Source organism: Bombus fervidus, chromosome 2 (genome assembly GCF_041682495.2).
Source record: "Bombus fervidus isolate BK054 chromosome 2, iyBomFerv1, whole genome shotgun sequence".
In the NCBI taxonomy this organism is placed as follows: domain Eukaryota; kingdom Metazoa; phylum Arthropoda; class Insecta; order Hymenoptera; family Apidae; genus Bombus; species Bombus fervidus.
In genome coordinates this window covers 5521941-5539144 of record NC_091518.1, presented here as the reverse complement: position 1 = coordinate 5539144, position 17204 = coordinate 5521941, and the positions used below count along the sequence as shown (strand labels likewise).

Genomic DNA, 17204 nt, shown 5'->3' with positions numbered 1-17204 from the left:
TAGGGATAATGTAAGGTAAGGATAATGAACAAAATTGTTATGTTTTTATCCTAACACTCTTAAACTTGTGAAACAGGAAATGCTTTTTATTAAAAATGGTAAGCAAATGTAAAATGTTACATTAAAACTAAATCGAGACCTATTTGTGAATTTCGTAATACAATGACGGCGAAATTTAATAACAAATAAGCAGTAGTTACCGTTACCGTTGATCTTATCATTTATAAGGTCAATAATGTAATGACGATATTTTCATGTTCTTTTAATTTTTTGCGAAGCATACAAAGAATTTTTCCTTTTAATATTAAATTTCGCAATTAAATCAGTAGTTTACAATTTTATAAATGAAAAGTGGGTATTCTTGTAACTTGTACATATATAAAATACGATAAACATAATATTATGTTACTATATTATCCTGATTGTAATTTTTGCGATAAAATATTGAATTATTCCCGGAACAAGACTTTAAAATTCATTTTATCTTATATTACAATATAGAAAAGAAGAATGTAAAAATTGTGTTGAATAATTTGTAATGATATAAGCGGATTGTTGCAATACATTAGCACATGTTTTTTTTAAGTTAATAAAGCGATTTATTATTACATTGGTCTTCCCATGCCACGACCCATTGGAGCATGTGGTCCATTATCCTGACTACTTTTGGGGTTTTTTATAGTTTCATCAACAGATAAAATAAGACATGCTGCTTCAGTTGCAGCTGTTAAGGCATTGATTTTTACTACAGCAGGTTCCCACACATAAGCCAACATATTATCACCAATGTCTTCGGTGTTGATATCAACACCATAAGTATGCATGCCTTTATGTTGTTTCTGTCGCAATTTGTTCAAAATATTTGTTGCATCAAAACCAGCGTTATCGCATAGTTGTCTGAAATTAATATAATTATTATTTTTTAAAAAATTAAAATTATAAATGTTAAAATAAAAGTTGAACTAAAATACGTACCTTGGAATAACCTCAAGTGCACGAGCTATTGCTCCAATTAAAAGTTGTTCTTTTCCTGCTATTACACGAGAATAGTCTCGTAATGTTTTCGACAGTTCCATCTCAATAGCTCCACCACCAGCTACATAGGCATTTGTTTTAAACAAACGTCTAACAACCATGATAGCATCATGCAAAGATCTTTCCGTTTCTTCTAAAAATTGTTCTGCTCCTCCGCGAAGTATAAATGTACATGTTTTAGCACGTGATCCTTCATAGAAGAAATTAAATCTAAAAATAATTATTTTGATATAATAATCATTAATTATTAATGTCTGATTATTTGTTGCATTTAAAATACCTTTCTCCTCCAATTTGTCTTTCCTCAAACACTTCACATCTACCAAGATCTGATTCTTTGATGTCATGTACAGTTGTTAGAATACTTCCACCACATGCTTTCATTGTCCTTTTTAAATCCTCTTCAGGAACTCTACCTGCGCAGAACATGTCTCGATCTGCGAAATATTGCGTAGCGACATCACCGATTGGTAATTTCGATAATACTACTTGCGCTCCACTCTTGTGAATCTTGTCAAGCTTGTCATATAAAATTTGCCATTCAGCATCAACTATTTTTTGATATTCCATAACATTATCCACACGTATTTCAGCATTGTCTCTTTCTGCTTTAAGTTCTAATTCTATATTTAATAGAGCGATTTTACAATCTTGATATTTCTTAGGTTGCATTTCAAATCCAGCATACGAAAATGTTTTCTTAAAAGCTACACCTTTAATCAATTCTGAATCTTCCAATGCTCCACCGGAAACCTATATAATATGTGCAATAATAAACAAATGTAACTTAGCATTTTTCACAATATTGTGTAAATTAGCTTTCAAATAAATTTACCTTTTTGATACCGATCATATTGAGAGGTAACATCTCATCAAGCATCATGACAGCTTTTACAACCATACGACTGAAAAACTCCTTTTGCTGATGAATTAATTTTGAACTCATAGATGTAGCTGCACACTCTTCTAAAAGTTCCACTAGTTTTGTTTGGTCAGACTTATCTATCTTTACACTTACTGCATTTATTTTTTCAATTGCTACTTGAAGTGCAAGACGAAGAGCTTTAATCATTATACGTGGATGTACTCCTTCTTCAATAAATGGTTTCATTTGTTTCAAGAATTCTCCTGCTAATAAAACTACACTCGTAGTACCATCACCAACCTATAATATAAATGATAAAATTGAGGCATGTATAAAACAATTACGAGTTTAATATAGAATATAATTTAATAAAATGTTTGAACATTATTGAGATAACTACATATCTTCAAGATGTTACCAGTCTATAGGTTCTTAACATACTGTTCTCTGTATATTAACTAGTAATGTTATATTTTGATCACATCACGTTTTAAGTTTTTACAGAGTTTATATTTATGACATATTATTTACCTCTGCATCTTGAGACTTTGCAATATCAACTAGGGTCTTTGCTGCAGGATGAACAATTTCCAGCAGTTTTAAAATGGTTGCACCATCATTGGAAATAGTTGCTTTTCCATTTTGATCAACAATAAGTTTATCCATCCCTCGAGGACCTAAAGTAGTTCTAACAGCATCTACTATTATTTGACATGCATTTATATTTGATATTAGCTGTTGTTTTCCTTGTGATGCATCTGTGCCTTCTTTAAGTAAAATTATTTGAGGTTGCTAAAAAAAAAATACACATATATGAATGAATTAAATATTCATTGTTAATGACGATTATAATAACAATAATTATGTACTCTCATGTATCTTCCCATTTTTAATATTTTATATTTAATACATGTACATGTGCTTTTATGACACTATGGCTGCAAAAAACTAATGATGTCTGTCAGATTTCAGCAAGACAAATGAATTAAGAAACAATATTTTTTTCTTTTGTTATCACGTTAAATATTTATAGTAAGTAAAACTGATCAGTTTTTATTGGAACTTTAGAAATACTACCACCTATTAATCATATTGTTTCCACATGCTCATTGTGGGAGTAAGCCGAAATTAATCTCCATATAAGGTTAGAGCTATAATGCAATACTCATTTTTCTGTATTTCGCTTTACTAGTATTCTAAGCTTAATAACTCATTTGTATAGAATTCCCCGTTATTATTAAAAATAACTGTATTTTGCTGACATAAAATCATATTAATTTTCGACATACAGCGGTTTATAACAAAATTCGTAATATAAATCTAAATTCATATTTTTTAGTAAAAGTTTTAGGTTTTCTGTAATTTAAATAAAAAATTTATTCAGCTTACCATTTTTATAAACCTACGTTATAACTTTTCAGTTTCTTAAAATTTTAGTCACTGTGCTTGAGTAAAGTTACTTCAGTAACCTGTAAATAGTATTCGAGATGATTCTACTAGGATACAAGCGTTAGGTATCATTCACACGTAACGGAAGTAGCTTCATAAAAAATGGCTGACCAATAAAAATCTCGAATTTAAACCTGTTAATATTTGAGATAATTTAAATTATAATTTTTGAAATAGATAATTATATAAAAATAAAATAAATATATTACATAAGTTAGAGTATGTATATATGTACATTTTAATACGTATATATTGATGCAATTACTTTAACTGTATTCCTAACTACGTAACATTTTGTGATTTAATAATGGATAGGAAATATAATAAAGTAATGAAAAAAGTAGATGATAATTCGGCTTTTTACTTTTATTAGTTTTTAATATTTTACAACATAACCTTCATCATAAAAGGTCGAATATTCGAAATCGTTTAAACGAAATTTGTACAAAATTATTGTTTTCGAGTACAGCGTAATATGTATATACGTACTCTCGTATTAACGTTTTAATAGCAAAAGTTTCATGCTACTTTGGAAGCGTAATTTTTTTACAATAACTATGATTAAAATAAATAACATCTATGTAATAACATTAATGTATTTTCTAGTCTTGCTTCAATCTTTTAATGTTATATCATGTATGCCTTTTATTTTACCTAACAGTAATATATATAAAGTAATAAATATTACCATTCCACTAGTTTAGCTTTTAGTAAGCTTTTTTACAACAAGCGACAGATGGCGTTGATTTAAACAAAGAGAAAATTTCGCTCGTTCATCAAAAAGCAGACGAAAACCGCAAGATTTGGAGTCAGCAGCTGACAGTCTGGTACCAGTCAACAGTACGAAGGGGAGTGTTGGGGTTGGGAGGGCGTGGGTGTAATTCGTGATCCGATTACACGAATAGAAACTGGGGTCCAACATTTACCGCATATTTATTTTTAAACATTATAAGCATTCGCTTTGTAAGTTTCGACCGGATGCTTTTATATATATATATAATATATATGTACATCTAATGCCAATACAACCACCTACATAATCTGCGCCCTGAGTGACCAGTGTAAGCGCTGAAATTAATCTAGTCGTGTTAGAGCTTTTAAGCGAGGCGCGCAAGTTTCTGACAATTCTGACGGCAATTAACGATAAAATTCTAAAAAGTGTATATCTTGTGTTGCGCGATACTATTAACTTTAAGTGTAATTCAACGAAATCGTATATTCGTGTACGTTTCGGAACAAGATAATTTTATTGTCGAGGTAAAAGCAAATAAATATTTAAAACTTAAAGAATTTGTATCGCATCTCCCGAATATAATTCCATATGCTTATCCTTCTAAATGTGATTTTTACATTATATATATGATTGTGTGTGTGCTGTAGTTTTTCACGTTTGTCGTCCCTAAAATGATTTTATACATTTTTAAATTGATATTTACGTGTACTAATATTAACAATGGTAGAAAATTCAAGGTGCCAAGGATGTGAGTTACATGAACTATGTAACACAGTACTTGTATTGTATTCATCTTGAATGTAAGATGCTGACGTTACATCATTGCACATGCGTAAAATCACTCCCACCTGAGGACGACGAGCCAATAAAAAATCGATATGTTTAAAATTTTAACGGACAAGCTTTGACTAAGTATTCTCTTAACTTTTAGTAGTTAATAGTGAAATCTTGAATCTGATGGATCTTGAGTAGTAAGTAAGCGGTTACATGTATTGTCGCTGTATTTATTTCGATAGTTTCTTTCTGTCTTGTTAAAATACTGCATAGCGCTTTCATAGCTCTGCAGTCGCGCCATTTTTACTGTTTCGTTTTGCTTTCATTACCGTTATCATTTCAATTATTTAATATGTGTTACAATAAAATGATAATAATAAGTGGCTATCACAATGAATATCGAGTTAATTTATATAACAGTGCGTTTAGTACACTATCAGTTAAAAATTTTAAGTTATTACAAATTTCATATTTGCTCTCATATATACATGTATTCTTTCTTTAAGATGAATAAATATTTCGTTTGTCCTCGTATTTATACTTGAGTGCGGTAGGTAGGTAATACGTAATTTAATATATAATCGTATCTAGTACATAAATAAGCTATATTTTAGCTGTTATAAATAAATTAGCTGTGTTTTATTTTAAATAAGAATGAAGTTATAGATACGAACAGCAATGAAATTGACGAAACTTTAGTTTCGTATCGTTATGTAAAACAAATTTTGTCTGTTTTGAGCATTTTTTGCGTTAGAAAGCGTAAGAAAAAAACTATTGAAATCATATACTATAGAGAAGTTTGATACATGTAGCGCGAACGATAATAGTATGGCAATTTGATTTATTTCTTAATAATAGAAATTGTAGAATTTTGACAATTTTTGGCTAGCTTACTTTCGCGGAGGACGTGCCAATTTCAATCTCCTTATTACGAGCAAATATGAAATACTTATCATGTTTATCGTTCAAGCGATATCATCATTTCGAGATGGAATAACAGCCAATCTGATAAACAAAGTCAGCTGTACAAATAAATACTGTATTTTTCTCAAGTGTTTTCAAAATTATATAAATTGCTGAACATGCATCTAGATTTATTAAAATAAATTATAAAAAAAGTAATATTGTCTCGAGTATTAAGAAAACGATAAAATAATAATATTATTTAATATTATTTATTATTACTTTATCGTTTAAAATCGATAAAAAATATTAAACTGTGTAAAAATATCTTGTGTATTTATTCGTATTCTTACAAATGATTTTCCTTACTATTTTAACGCGATGTAAAAATTCATAATTTAACGTAATGTGGATGAAAAGAGAAAAAAATGTGTACTTTCGTACATAATGTGCACTCGAGACTGGGAATGAGTTTAATTTAGCGCTAGTAAGTATTTTTAACACAATCACGCATACGAACGTTAATTTATGTGGCCATTGGGCTGAAGCTAATGTATAACGTTCAATCCTACTATCATGAAACCTTCATGTATGAAAATTGCCTTAAAGTTCAAGGGAAGTATACATGGTTAGAGAGAATATTAGAAGCAAAGTAAATATATTGATCAAGGGAATCGAAATAACAAGGTAAAATTTATATATATATATATATATATGAATATAATATATATAATAATATATATATATATATATATATATATATATATTATTTGTTTTTTTAGATCTTGCTCATTTATTTACCAATATTCTCTTAACTCTTTTAATGTCACTTGTTTTATACAGAATGCAATAGTATGTTTCCTCTCAGAACGTTTTAATATAATCAGTGAAATCATTTTTTACAGCCCATTGTTTAGTATACGTACTTGTGTACATGTATACGTAGAATATCGAACGTAACGAAGTTGAACGTGGAAAAGAATTTCTCATGGCAGAATGAATTAATGTCCAGTAACATTGGATGTTGTGCGAGTCTTTTTTAAAGATTTCGAAATGTTTCAAAGATTTCAAAGTCAGCTTTATCATCTTAAGTGAAAGCATACAATAGGTATCAATGTATTAGTATAAACTAATTACATTAAATTTTCTATAAAAAGCAAGTTTCTAATCGAAGCACTTGTGTCCGGAAATTATTATTTACTTTTAACAGTAAATCTATCAGATCTATTAGATCGAGTCGTAATGTTTGTATATATGCATATCGATGGTTCTAATTAAAGCGGTTATGAAATATATATATCATATTTCTATCTTAATAAAAGATAATATTAACACTTGCCAAAAGCACTTGTATGTTTTGGGTAATTACTAAATGTCATTCAAAAAGTTAAAGATTAGCTTTGTCTTTTGGAAAATATTGCGAATATAAAAAGATTGAATCGACGCAGTCTGTTGTATGGATCATTAAAACGCAGTGTAACAATTTTTTCCATTTCTAGTCTTTTCACGATTTTCGCTAATCGCAAGGATGCTAATTCATAATAATAATCCATTCAAACGCAAACACCTTGCTTATAAGCAGTCTATCAATGCCGTAATAGATATAAATATATTGTAATAAGTATAAATAAGAGGTATAAGAAAGAGATATAAACCGTGCTTCTAAACCTTAAATAAAATTAGAATATAATATCTTTGTTAATCCCCTGATAACCAGGTATTTAACCAGTTAACTGTGCTTGACGTCTATACTCGTCATTGTTTGATTTTATCTGCGAACACCGTAAGGTATTTTTGATACTAAAGTTCGCAGTTAACAGATTAAAAAGGTTGTTATCAGCGTTTGAAATGGCTAGTAGTGTAATCGTAATCCACATGATATTGCATGGTTCGCGAATCTTTAACCTTCTTCGTTTAAAATTCTGAATTCTAAAATCCTCTATCCTCACCTTTCCTTTTTTCACCTCCTCTACTTTCCGCGTCGTCTTCTATGCTAATTTCTCCCTCTGTTTTTCTACAATCTTGCACTAGATAGATGTCTCAGCGTATCTGTTCCCTTACAGGTCACATCTTCTTTCAGCTATCACGTTTCTTTCTTCCTTCCCTCTTTCCTTTCCGTTGTTCTAATGAATTTATAATTTACACCCTTCACTGTATCTGGATCTTCTTCGCTTGCTTTCCTTCTTTTATCAGTGTATCCACTCCGGCTTGACTTACCCATCTCTCTTTATATGTATTATAACCTTGCCAAGATTTCGTTACGCCTTTTGGCTTGTTTTCACTTTCACGATCGTGTTGTCATAGTCAAATTCGTCGTGAAGCGATATTAAAATCGGAAATTCAAGAAAAACGAGTTTGTCGTGTGATCCTCTTTCGTGATCTTCATATACAATGACGCGCGAATTCTTTTAGTAGCAAATACTTTATTGAATACATATGTACGTGTATTAATTCATTTGTGAAATATTTCACATTGGTGCAACGTGAAATCATCCGTGGAACATTCGCGTATCGATCATTTAGGGAAACTAACCAAGCAGATCGCCATCATAATGTTAAAAATCTGATGGAATTGAATTAATAGGCAAAAGGTACATTCTTGCTAGGACGAAAAACAGACGGCAGTAGCGGACATTTGCAAGTTATATCTCGAACAAGAATTTATATCCACTGTACGAGAAGCATCGGGAAAATTTGAGAGAATGAAGACCGTCTGGATAATCGGTGGGCCAGGATGTGGAAAAGGAACACAGTGCGAACGAATAATTGCAAAATATGGATTCTTTCACATAAGCAGCGGTGATCTACTGCGAGAGGAAGTTGCTAGTGGTAGTCCCAGAGGAGCTTCGCTACAGGAAACCATGTCCCAAGGTTTATTTGTCCCAACGGTAAATAATGTTTCGTAATGTTAAACACGATGTTAGATTATTCCATGAATTTGCGAATTGCTTGAAAAGTATTCGTATTGTATTTGCCAGTTGATTTGTTTTGTTATATCCTACGCGTTGTACGACTCGTTTAGAAGCCACATTACTGACTACCTCCATAAATCAAAAAATAGAGAAAATGGAATCAAAAGAGAGTTATTTAAATATTCTTCTACTCGATAATAGATACTGTTTGCGGCTGGATATCAAATACATCGGTTAAAGATAGAGCAATTAAGTATAGGGAATAATAGTAAATAATAATAGTAAATAAAAAATATTAATTACTCATAAAAAATATTTCATCTTACTCATATTCTGATCTTGATAAAACATTTTTTTATAATAAACAAACTGAATATCTCAAAAGTTTTTAAAAAATAAAAGCTAGGTGAAAAAATTTCAAATGAAGAAATTCATTGTCAAGAGATATAAGTTTTTTTTAGGAAAACACTTACGAAGCTACCTAATACCAAATAAATGGCAGAGAGTTATCGAAGTATGTAAATAATGCAGACGTTGTTTAACGATGTATTAATGCTATAAGCATATAGATACATATGTAATATCTTTAGATTGTTCCAGATTTTACTCTGTCGGTTTCTACATTATCTATCTATCGATAATAGGTCTTTAATCAAATAGTGACATTATATATGTATCATCTATTATTCACTATAAAATATTCAATTATTGCTATAATTACTCGAGTAATTTCTATTTTTGTTTTCATTTTACTTAAATAGAAACTATACTTATACGTATATACGTAATAAATGCCAATACTCTCCTTACACATACATATAACGATACATAAAAAATGGTGAATTTTTGTTTACTTTGTTATCTGTCGAAGTTGGTATCTATGATTAAAATTCGCGTACGTCATTGTACGTTATATGAGTTTTAAGAAATGTCGATACAAGTCTGCAAAAATAATCGTCAAGCGTAGAGCAATAAAGTTATAAACAAGATATACAGGGTGCGGCCAAATAATACGCACAAGCGAGCACGAGGTGATTCCTTATGAAAAAATAAGAGCAAGATATGGAATAAAATTTTTTCATTTAAGGCTTAGTTTACGAAAAAATCGAGTTTGAAAATTTATCAAGTATATTTGAATGTAGCTAATTCCGGACTAGACAGAACTGTATAATCGACAGAAGGTCATTCTACGTGTAAAAATAAACGGAAAATGTATAATAAAATTTTTTCTCAAGACGTTCTGTTTCTGAAAAAATAAATTTGAAAATTCATCGTACGCGTGTAAGTACTAGATCGATTCCTAACTAAACATGTTCGAACTCTATTTTCTTGAAAATAAAGTCTTGAACGAAAATATTTTATTTTATATTTTGTACATACTTTCGCTTCTACGATAACATCCTATCAATTATTTACTCATATCCAGTCGGTAATTAGCCATGTTCAAGTATACTTGATAAATTTTCAAACTCGATTTTCTCGAAAACTAGACCTTAAATGAAAAAATTTTATTTCGTATTTTGTACTTATCTTTTTATTCGGCCTCATCCTGTATATTATCTGGCGATGGATGGTTTATTTGTTATCCGAAGATGAATCACAAGCTTATTAAAGATCCATTTCCGCACGGCGATACCCGTTCTGTGTCCGTCTCGTGTTTGTGCTGTTTACGCGTTAGTATTTTTATACGACCACTGAACAGGGACGGTCCGGGATGTATTCGAGACGAACGTGCCAGTTGGTTTGAGGTTTCAAGTTAGACACGATACAAGAAAATGTTAGCTACAATAGCGATACTTTTGGAAACGAATAAGGCGACATTTCTTTTATTCATCCAACTTTATATAAATTCTTATATTATCTGATTAATCAATTCTTCGATTTTTGTTAATATGAGAATTTACATAAAGTTAGACGAACGAAAGAAATAACGATGAATGTACAATTTTTAATGAAATTTTGAAACCGGTCATTTGACCAGCCCTGGTGAGAATAGGTTAAGGATCGTCACTAATGTTACTATACTTATACTCTTTTACTCTTGGGCAAAAATATTTTTTTCACAGTTCGTTTTGCACGGACTGCCGGAACAGTTTCCATTAATAAAAATCACTAATCTGTGCGAAATTTAAAGTCGATTGGGTAAGGAAGATGGATACCCTTGAACCTTCGAACATAAAAATCATTATTTCAATGACGCGCATAATGTCAATTTTACATGCGATTATCTTCTAAGTTATTGATTATAGGAAAAAATACTGCATTCTATATTACTATATTCTATTCGGTTGTTTCGTTCTTGAAAAGAACGAACGTAAGCCTGGAAAATATTACGAAACTCTTTTTTTCAAATTTTTCAAACAGCTATCGTGTACATAGACAGGAATACATAGTATACATAGCACACACACACACGTATGTCATGTGTTTCATTTCCCATTTTGAAAACATTTTGAACGGAAAATGCACAAGTAGTGTGTACGAGTTAGAAAATATTTATCGCAAATATGTATACACTTTGTGTAAAACATTTAAAAGATTTTTTAAAAGATCGTCCAACACAGAATTATCTTTACATTATTTCATACTTTGTTTGAACATGGCGTATTTTTTAACATCGGACGAATACGTTTGACGTATATGATGAGCGAAAACGATGGAAAAGAACGTAGAAAAGATTATTAACTATATTCGAATGGGCCTATTTTTTAAGAAATGGACAAAATGATAGCTAATAAAAGTTTCAACGATCTTTTTTTGTATTTTGTCTTTTTCCTAAACTACTTTCGTAATCCATAACCTATTAAAAAATAAAAATAAAACAAATAATAAAAAGTAGACAAACGAGAACGCTGTAATTAAAATATACATAGCACGATTACATGACATAAAAGTATAAAAATATTATTCTTTTTTTTTACTAGGATATCGTACTGGATCTGATAAGAGAACGGATGGAAAAGGCTAAGAAGGAAAAAGCTACAAAAACTGGATTTCTTATTGACGGATATCCCCGTGAATTAGAACAAGGTCTCCTTTTCGAAAAGAAAGTAAGCATTAACACGACGATTATAAAAATATTACATATTATGTATAACTAGACCACACATGTTTATAAGAAAGAATCGTTGACGTTTATATGAGCGAATGTTTTATACTGTTTCAAGTATATGGTTTTATAATGTATAACTGCAAGATGTCTCACGAGGAAACATTGGTCATCGATATATACGGTTTGGTTTAAAACCGTGTCTTTTTAATTTATTCCACAGATTTATGGACCTTTTTTTTATCGTATTTCTAGTGAATATTTCCAGTTGTTTATCATTTATGACCAATTTGAAAGAAAAAGATGCCACATACGATAAAATTCTTGGATTTATCCAATGAGTGGCTGAGCAAGTTTCATGTTGTTGTGCGTATAAATAAATAATGAAAAGTAGAAAAAGAATAATTTTTTAACGAAAAGGTGCGTAACCTAAAAATATGAAAATCCTTTCAAAGGAAGTACTTATGAGTAATTATCCATCATACTTGTGCGATTTGTATGATTTTTTTTTTCTTCTATTTGATATACTTGGTACAATATATCGGGGAAAAAATGAGACATCCTGTATCTTTATAATAGATACTACGTACATTCTGTACATTTCTAATAAATTTCTTATAAATGTAAATATTCATAGACTAATTATAGCAATAAGCACTAGCAATTCCCAATAGAAAGATTATCGAAGTTTCGAAACACCAACGAGTCTATGTCGTAACGTTATAACGCAAAGAAATTTATTTACTTTTCTAAACTTCCGTGGAACTTACATATTTTTATTCACCTACAGTGTACAGTAGACTTTCGTATAATACGGTTAATACGTTACGTGCTATATGAATTGGCGTTACAGGAAATCGTGCTACACGGGAAGTTTTCTCACACATAACGCGTATAACCTAGCAAGTAACATGTTTGAAATGATTATCGCTGTGCCAACTTTTATCTTCTATGTTTCATCAAATAGGATGGTATTTTAAAAATAAATGGCATATGTACGAAGATGATTAAAAACAAAACATATTATTAACGTTTGTAAAAATCTCTTATTTCGAAAAATGTAATTATATAAATTTATGTATCATGTTTTTAAAAATTTTTTTAAATTGAAAAATACTTGTACAATTTTGATTGTTAGTCACTGTCCGAATCGTCCAAAATCACATTCCAACGTCTTCGTTCTGTTAGAATTAAATATTCATTTTCAATCGTCGAATCAGCTTCATTCATACAGGTTCGATCCTTTCAATGAATTTATTATCCTGCTTTGTTATATGTATTTGGCGCGTTATAGGGATTCGCGTTGTAAGAACTCGCGTTATACGGGAGTCCACTGTATATTACGCAAATACGTAATACTGTCTGTGTTAAAGTGTTATAAAGTAATGGACCAAAAGTTATGAAATACGTTATGGAATGGAAGGGAAAGTTGGGAATTGGTAACGTAAAAGAGAGAGAGAGAGAGAGAGAGAGAGAGAGAGAGAGAGAGAGACAGACAGACAGACAGACAGACAGACAGACAGACAGACAGAGAGACAGACAGACAGACAGACAGACAGACAGAGACAGAGAGAGCAAAACTAATAGCCAGTGTTTTCATGAATTTAGGTGTGTCCTGTCGATTTAATCATTTTCTTCGATGTCTCGAACGAAACATTAGAGAAGAGACTACTAGGGCGCGCAGCAGTATCGCAAAGAGCTGACGATAATCTTGAAACGATCAAAAAGAGAATTCAGATATTTAACGTAAAAAATGGAGAAATCGTTAATCATTACAAAGACAAAGTTCTAAGAGTGAGTATTCGTGCGATTATTTTCTAATTCTTTTCAATATATTGGGCTATTTGGAAAGTTTGTAGTGAAAAGGAGTTTGAAAGAACATATGTACATATTGTACATGTATATGTATAGTAAGCTTTCATGATATCGGAATTCGCGCTGTTCTGCGTTTTCACAAATAGTTTTCTCCTACATACTTCAGTAAGCGATTACGTTAAATTATGATAATTTTGGTGTCCATCGTCTTTTACCCAATATCAATTTTTATAAAATTTGAAAGTATTGGATCTTTATGGAAAACGAATGACATGCGTCACTTCGACGAGTTTCATCGAGTGATTTATCAAGTAGTTTCGTGATCGTTTGCTTCTTCGAAAGAGTCTCTTGTTCTTCTTTATAAATCTTCTTTTTTCTTTCTTTTTTCTTGTTGTTGTTGGCAAACGACGTATGTTTTCTCGATCAATACCAACTTTTTATCTTTAATCGACGTATTTGTTGTCCAATTAGACGTAGTAACTGTGTTCAAGCAGCGTTCCGCAAAGGTATACGCTTATGTATAATAAGTAATTCTTCCGGAAATCTCATCGGGTATATATGATACGCAGAATAGACTAAATGTAAAGAATAAAATAGATCGACTGTTAAAAATGCTACGAATTTTTCCAACAACTCAATATAAACAAATCCTAATAACGAATAGACGCAATAATGGAACCTTCTTCAATGTTTCATGTAGATCAATGCTGAAGGCAGTGTGGATGACATATTCGCCGAAGTTTCGAAAGCGTTAGATGCTTTGTTGAAATTGAAATAGATCCTGAAGTCTCTCATAGAGATCGTTCTATAAAACCGTCAAAATCATTCGATATAATTCCTTGGAAGTCTACGATCAAAATATAAAATATATATTACGTTTCTTATCCATTTATATTTATACAAATATTTGGTTTATACAAATCTATGAAAGATTTATTCAACGTTTTGATAGTTTGGCGTACAGTAACGGTCGAATACGTATACTAGATACCAAAGAGTACCTGTTCTTGTTGGTGATATATTCTATAACGAGTTAAAATAGAACTGTTAACGAAATAATTCACGATATTTCTTAGAAAATACCTCATTGTTTGATTGTTATAACATCGCTCGTAATTTTATCGATTGTTTCGAATAATAATAATAATAATTAATTAATTACGCTATTTCACGATCATGGAAAGCTCATTCTCCAAAGAACATTTCCTTCCTTTAGTTGAACGTCGACGTCGTTTCAATCGAATTCATCATCTTCATAAAGTCTAGTAAAACTTCGAAATCTGTCGACTGCATAAATCGAAATTCCGTTTCTATTGTGCGCATATCGCGTCGACATACAGGTTAATTGCTTTGTCCGTCGGTCTGTGTCTCTCAATTATCCAAGAGTATTCGAGTTGCACAAAAAAAATCATGCATTTTCAAGTAAACATTCGATCGGATAAGATTCTTTAGTGAATTAAAAAAATGGGAAAGTTAATTATAACTCTAACATACTTGATAGCGTGTTTAGGATTACACTCAATTATATGCGATAATTACTGTGAAATTAATTCACGACAGTTACCATACTACAAATTAATGAAATCTAACGCCCGTTCGAATCAGTTAATACTCTCACGGAAAACAGTGCAAAATGTGAACGAGTGCAGGAAGTTCGCTTCGGTGAAGAAGGCTTTGGCATTTAATTATGGTTTAGACGATGACTATGGTAAGACGAAAGACGCAGATTGGAAACGTATCGTAATGTTCCACGGTGTTCAATCGGTGATCAATAGTTAGACGACTGTGTATATTTATGCATTTACAGTGACAAACAAAAGTATTGTGACACGAAATAGTACCTTCTAAGTAGTCTTAGGTCTTGTGTAAATTCCTGAAAAAGTACGATTCTTTATTAAGCGAAATCTTCCGTAAAATATAACTCTATCAAGGGTTGAAAACAATTACGATTTCGATTCTGCTTCTTCAAATACTCACATAAAACTTTTATTATCAGAATAATTGTTACAATGAATCGAAATTTTCGTTCTCATTCTAATTCTTATATCAATTCTTATATAGCTCCTAGATTATTTTCTTATTTTTTTTTCTTTTGCTTTTGCAACAGATGCAAAACGATTCTACAATCAATTCTGGTATTAATTATACTATAATTTGTATCTTATGTTTGGCCAAAAAACAGTGTGTTATGTGTCTTTAATTTTTATCGTATGCATGTATGCTTAACGATACTGAATCGGCATGTATTTCAGTCTGGAAGTTATACACGTACCTGTCATAAGAAGATGTGTCACACGTACAAAGAGTCAAGTTTTAGACAGATTTATACAGCATTTCTTTGGAAAATCTGATCTATACTAAATATTTAATACCGGTCTTTGCTCGGTCACCGTATGTGAAATTTCAGGATACAAACGAAAAATACACAGAATGCACGTAATACGTATAAATATATGAAGTATTCAAATAATATTCGCTACATTTGATCTTGGTGAATTAAACAAATTTCTGTCTAGATTTTCCTTTAGCTGCGTTTATAAAAATGTGAATTTGCATGAATATCAGCAGTCTATCGGTAATAATATAAAACTGCATGCCAGAGTTTTGTTTCTGTTCACATAGAATTGAATATTGGCGTTCAGAATAAAAGTAAAACAACGAGGAAAATATGCCAGGCGCTTCAATGTCCTGAGATTTACAATTTTACTACGCTTGTGAAAGATAAGAATTATAAATATTACAGCACATATCCCAGCTTCATACCAACTGGTAAAAAAAAAAAAAAAAAAAAAAAAAGAAAATAAAGAATAAAAGTATCGACATGTCGCAAGTAACAGGAATTTATACAAATTATTTTTATTGTAGGTTCTAGCTTCACACTGGTCTGCGTTCCTAGGACAGGGATATTTGTATTTTCAAGCGATAACTTGAATTACAGCCAAGCACGAACAGCTTGCCAAAAAATAAATGCATCGCTGGCTCACATAATCAGCGAGGAACGTACTAACGGGCTTGCAAAATACATTTCGCCAAACACACCTACTTTCGTCGGACTCAGTAACCGTAGGAATGGAAAGTTTTGGATGAACGAATTTGGTATTTAATTTTAACTTTGCATACGGTAGAATTTTGTCACATAACGTTTACATAAATTCATAGTTTTTTTAATTATTGTTTAGAATAAGAACATGATGCTTACGGTTAAGAAACAATTAGTTTAAAAAGGATTCTAGTCTTTGATATCTCGCTTCTTTATAAATTCTGAAAAACTTATATACGGTATGATTAATAAAAATATTATACAATTTTTAGACGAACCACTTTTATGTTTTAATTATCGAGCATGGGGAAGGGGACAACCATCGCATTCAAAAGGATGTGTCACTCTGGTACAACCACCTCAATTACAACTTGGACCTTTTTGGAAAGTTGTCCCTTGTAGTAGTGTGTTATCTTTTATCTGTGAAATTTCACCGATCTATTCATATTTGCATAGCTAGAAACTTTACAAAGAAAATTTACAAGCAAACATATTAATAGGTAGCAGTTTCAACTACACATATATGTGTGACAAGTTAAAATAAAATAATATATTATGCTTTAAGTGCTTTTAATACACACATTCGAATGTACTACTTATTAAAGAAAACTCGAAATAAATATTTTTTT

The 17204-nt window shown here is 30.8% G+C and overlaps 3 protein-coding genes across 7 annotated transcripts; 2 read left to right on the top strand and 1 right to left on the bottom strand.

Annotated features, from left to right (window-relative positions):
- Positions 1 to 59: 59 nt before the first annotated feature.
- On the bottom strand, positions 60 to 3446 carry Cct7 (chaperonin containing TCP1 subunit 7). Its single transcript, XM_072014653.1, has 6 exons — positions 3290 to 3446; positions 2432 to 2692; positions 1871 to 2200; positions 1316 to 1788; positions 976 to 1245; positions 60 to 897 (listed from the first exon to the last, which is right to left on the bottom strand). The coding sequence occupies exons 1-6, from the start codon at positions 3290 to 3292 to the stop codon at positions 606 to 608; spliced, it is 1629 nt and encodes a 542-aa protein (XP_071870754.1). The 5' UTR covers positions 3293 to 3446; the 3' UTR covers positions 60 to 605.
- Positions 3447 to 4190: 744 nt separating this feature from the next.
- On the top strand, positions 4191 to 14686 carry Ak1 (Adenylate kinase 1). Of its 5 annotated transcripts, none has more exons than XM_072014909.1 (5): positions 4191 to 4312; positions 8366 to 8647; positions 11596 to 11721; positions 13329 to 13514; positions 14236 to 14686. In XM_072014909.1, the coding sequence occupies exons 2-5, from the start codon at positions 8462 to 8464 to the stop codon at positions 14311 to 14313; spliced, it is 576 nt and encodes a 191-aa protein (XP_071871010.1). In that variant the 5' UTR covers positions 4191 to 4312; positions 8366 to 8461; the 3' UTR covers positions 14314 to 14686. The 5 variants fall into 5 exon arrangements, with proteins under 5 accessions (XP_071871010.1, XP_071870981.1, XP_071870991.1 ...); XM_072014880.1 differs by lacking the exon at positions 4191 to 4312 and adding an exon at positions 4417 to 4606; XM_072014890.1 differs by lacking the exon at positions 4191 to 4312 and adding an exon at positions 4417 to 4606 and having other exon boundaries at positions 8351 to 8647.
- A 123-nt stretch (positions 14687 to 14809) lies between these two features.
- Positions 14810 to 17198, top strand: LOC139993252 (uncharacterized). Its single transcript, XM_072014812.1, has 4 exons — positions 14810 to 15243; positions 16158 to 16304; positions 16401 to 16631; positions 16848 to 17198. The coding sequence occupies exons 1-4, from the start codon at positions 15000 to 15002 to the stop codon at positions 17033 to 17035; spliced, it is 810 nt and encodes a 269-aa protein (XP_071870913.1). The 5' UTR covers positions 14810 to 14999; the 3' UTR covers positions 17036 to 17198.
- Positions 17199 to 17204: the final 6 nt, after the last annotated feature.